The following is a 4,291-nucleotide window of genomic DNA, read 5'->3' on the forward strand; positions in this document are numbered from 1 at the left end:
AGACTCATTGTTGAAATTTCATAGTTTATTTTTTCGGAACTCTAAAATCCAGAATATTAGTCTGAAATCCAGATCGTTAGTAGAAATATATATTTTTTACCAAAAAAACATTTTTTTAAAATCCAAAATCCACCAATACACGTTGTATTAAAGTTAGATTGCTCAAAATTTACTTATAACTATATTAGATTATCAGTGTATTTCTTTTATTACATAAATATTATATAAATCAATTATAAGAAATATGGAATTAAGAGAATGAATATATTTGATGTATGAGAAAAAGGTAAAGAAAAGGAATCCCGCCTAAATCCGGACTTCAAATAATTCATTGTTTCAGTTTTATTTATGTGTTGTGTGCAATACACACAGCAACACGAATACACTAGACTACACCCAACCAAAGCATATCTCTTCACGCATTTCCTCTCCTCTTATATTATTCTCCCTTCGCCTCTCTTTCCCTTATCTCCATACCTTCCCTTCCTTCAACTCACCGAGTTCACTCCCATTTCCAAACGAGTTACGTCATGAAGGGAGCCAAATCCAAGTCCGACACCAAAAAAGCCGATAGCAGGTGAATTTCCGTCGCGATCTGTAATTTTTTATGTTGTTTTCGTTTCCTGTAACAGAATCTGTTGATAGCTCTGATTAATTCCGTTTTTCTGATCTGTGAATTATGATTAGGCTTGCCGTGAAGAAGAAAGCAGCGCCGGCTCCGAAAAAAGCTCCGGCGAAGAAGGCTAAGGAAGCGAAGGATCCTAACAAACCGAAGAGGCCTGCTAGTGCTTTCTTCATCTTCATGTATGTGTTATTAAACCTAAATTTCGAGAGATCTGTGGATATTTCTTCAATTCGATGACGTTGAAATCGTTATTTTTGCTGATCCGTTTGATTTTTGATCGTTTCAGGGAGGATTTCCGGACGCAGTACAAGGAAAAGCATCCTAACAACAAATCCGTGTCTGTTGTGAGTATTACTCCGTCGTTGACTTTTAGCTTCTCTGTTTTGATCGATCTCTTACTTTTTTTGTCTGTTCGTAATTCAATAGGTCGGGAAAGCTGGTGGTGATAAATGGAAATCCCTTTCCGCTGCTGTAAGTATTAAAATTCATCGAAATTAATCAACTTTTTCAAGCTTTGAATTGATTCATGATTTGTGTTCGCAAATCAGGAGAAAGCTCCATTCGCAGCTAAAGCAGAGAAGAGGAAGGCCGAATACGAGAAAACACTCCAGGCATACAACAAGAAACTGGTAGAATTCCAAATTCGTGAAATTCATTAGAAAACGAAACACAAAAGTTTGTCAATTTGTCGAATTTTAGAATCTTAAAACTTTATTATGATCTTAATTTGTAGGCTGAAGGAAAGGACGCTGAAGAGGAAGAAGACGAGGAATCCGACAAGTCAAAGTCGGAAGTCCATGACGATGAAGAAGATGATGATGATAGTGCAGATGTAATTAATTAATTAATGTTTTCTCTAAATTATTAGTTTTCCATTTTCAAGAAATTAATTTTTTGTTGATGATCTTTTGCAGGATGACGATGATGAAGACGATGAGTGAAAAGAAAAGAAGAATATGTAAAACAAGAATTTGGGATCTTGAATTAAAAGTTTTTGTAATAGCCTTCTTTTTAAGAGAAGGTTAATTTGGAAGTGAAAAATATCCTCAATCTTATGTGTACTTTTAATCCGTAATTTCATCTCAATGATAATTGTAGCTTTTAGATTTATAATTTGTTTCCTTTTTTTTTTTCTCGCATTTAATTGAAGATTCCGCAAATATGGAAATAAGTGGGGTGACATTAATTTATTTATAATAAGATATTTTTATGAATAATTTGATTTTAAATAAATGATGATTTGAAATTTGGAATATATGCTTTATATTATATTAGACTTCTTTAATTAGGTCGACGTGCTGAGACTTTATTAATTTTAGAAAAGAAAAGAAAACGACTTGTATTTCTTTTCGCTTTCTCAATTTGTACCGAGATGTTGAATTTATGGACGGCACATGTGTTAGTTTTAGTTGATGAATGGAATTTCCGACAAGTCGTTTTACAAAGGTGAAAGCTATATTTTTAGTAATGGTAATGTTATTGGAGGGTCCATAGAAAGTAAAAATGGATTTCATGGAAGATAAATAGAAAGTAAAAATGGATAGAAAGATAAGTAATAAATAGAAAGTAAAAGTAAAAAGGATGTTTAATTTCTCTTATTTTACTTTATCTAAGAAATTGTATTTTATATTTTTGAGACAAAATTATGGAAATGGTCCTTGTGATGTAATGGAAATTACAAGTTTGTTATAACTTTCATTTGGTTGCGTTAATGGTACTTTTGGTTTCATTTTCTTGTAAGAGTAGCCTTTTGACTTTGATATAACATTTTTACATTTCTATATTATATTGAGAAAATTATAAAACTTGTAAAGGCGGTTATGTGGTTTCGGTTTGTCTATTAAGTTAAAAGTAGTTTCAATTTGCATCAAGTCTAAAACAGGATTATTTTTTGTGTTTTTGGTTGTATTATATATATATATATATATATATATATATATATATATATATATATATATATATATATATATAAACTAAAAGTCCATGTCAAAGACTAATCTGTATTTTAATTATATATATATATATATATATATATATATATATATATATATATATATATATATATATATATATATATATTAATTTTCTTGTTAGTTTCTTTTTTCCCATTATTCAAAAAGATTTAATCTCTCTCTCTCTCTCTCTCTCTCTCACGACCCCATGCTTGGATATCGCATTGATCTTGCAAAATCCCTCAACCGATCTCCCTCTCGCACCACTTGCAACCTTAGAGTATTCCATCTCCCAATTCGAAACACCGAGGCATCGTTAATGGCTCTAAACATGATATCGAAAACCCAAAACTCCCCCTCTGCTGACCATTACTCACTTGAAACTACTCATACCGACCCTGAAATTGGTTGACGATTCAACGGCTACCCTTACGGGGTATAGATTACCATCTACACCTTCACTTGCAAATCTCAGTTATTGCATCCGCAAACCAGCGACCCGATCGCACTCGAACTCAACATATGCTAACCCCGAAAATCATGGCTCACAAAGAGTCTTCCAATTCACTCCTCCTTCCTCAAACACATACCACCTGCAGTATCACGCTCTGCACCTAGCCTCGATCAACAATAACCCTGGACTCATGAATCCGCACCGCATGTCTCTATATCTAGATCTTTAACCACTCTCAAACAATCTATGATTCCCTCAATAAAATACTCGGTTCTACCCCACGTAGGGTTCGAACCATCACCAATTGGCGCACCAACAATCTATCCTACAGACTGTTTCCACTAGTAACGTTGCACCTACTCTTGGAAGGTGTTACACAAAGCTCGGTGATCTCCCCAACAGAGATCAAACAACTCCCAATACCTCGAGTCTTAGATGAATCCTCAGAACTTCCTATCATGACTGCCTCTAGTCAGGCAGAATCTCACACATTCCATCACTGGACTTCCCAACTGTCCAGTATCAACCCTGACTCTCAGTCTGGAAATAGTGAACTATCATTATCCTCACCCTCGACTCCTCAACCCGCGCTCCATCACGAAACTTATGATAAGAGCAGAACCCACATTACCACTCTCAATACTCATCAAGGATATTAACAACCACAACCCTGATATTCTCCTCTTGGTCGACCGACGCTGCAACTAACACATGCCCTACTATGCTCAAGTAAGGTGTATCTTGGTCCTTGATCATCTCAGTCCCCACGGATGACCTGTTCAATCTATATCTTTACCTCACAGCAGACCTACTGCCATATACCCTGATTGAAGATCACCTTCAGTAAAATCCCACAAGGCTCACCCCCAAACTCAGAAACCAAAACCTCTACACCTCTTACGTCTCCCACAGGAAACGAAATAACACTACCCATATCACAGAAAGTAACATCTCCACTATCAACCGATCGCCCAACCCAAACTGTATTCTTCCATAACGCACCATCCCTACCCATCCCTGAGTCTTGCGACTCCAACTGGCATATCACCAACAATCCCTCAGAGCTAACTTGATTTCCCTTTCCAGGGATGCTCCACTAAAACTCTTTCATTATGGACTTTTAGCCCCATAATCCTTCACATCTGATCTCAGCCTAGACAATCACCACGAAATAACCGGTAAAACTAGAAGCGCTAACTACCACATGTAATGTTACTCAAACCATGTGGCCACCTCTCGATCTGCTATGAATCATGGTAC

The 4,291-nt window shown here is 35.8% G+C and overlaps 1 protein-coding gene across 1 annotated transcript; it reads left to right on the top strand.

Moving 5' to 3' along the window:
• The first annotated feature begins 380 nt into the window (after positions 1-380).
• LOC145036800 (high mobility group B protein 3-like) lies at positions 381-1,738 on the top strand. The gene is made up of 7 exons (XM_078985284.1): positions 381-577; positions 688-804; positions 912-969; positions 1,052-1,096; positions 1,174-1,254; positions 1,359-1,457; positions 1,540-1,738. The coding sequence occupies exons 1-7, from the start codon at positions 531-533 to the stop codon at positions 1,564-1,566; spliced, it is 474 nt and encodes a 157-aa protein (XP_078841410.1). The 5' UTR covers positions 381-530; the 3' UTR covers positions 1,567-1,738.
• The last annotated feature ends 2,553 nt before the right edge of the window (positions 1,739-4,291 follow it).

Source organism: Lactuca saligna, chromosome 3 (assembly GCF_052625555.1).
Source record: "Lactuca saligna cultivar CGN05327 chromosome 3, ASM5262555v1, whole genome shotgun sequence".
In the NCBI taxonomy this organism is placed as follows: domain Eukaryota; kingdom Viridiplantae; phylum Streptophyta; class Magnoliopsida; order Asterales; family Asteraceae; genus Lactuca; species Lactuca saligna.

What these genes read in the sequence shown, in the direction of transcription:
- LOC145036800 (XM_078985284.1), top strand. Translation starts at nt 531, where the DNA reads ATGAAGGGAGCCAAATCCAAGTCCGACACCAAAAAAGCCGATAGCAG. An exon ending in ACCAAAAAAGCCGATAGCAG is followed by an intron (nt 578 to 687) that starts GTGAATTTCCGT and finishes AATTATGATTAG; the next exon opens with GCTTGCCGTGAAGAAGAAAG. An exon ending in ATGATGATGATAGTGCAGAT is followed by an intron (nt 1,458 to 1,539) that starts GTAATTAATTAA and finishes GATCTTTTGCAG; the next exon opens with GATGACGATGATGAAGACGA.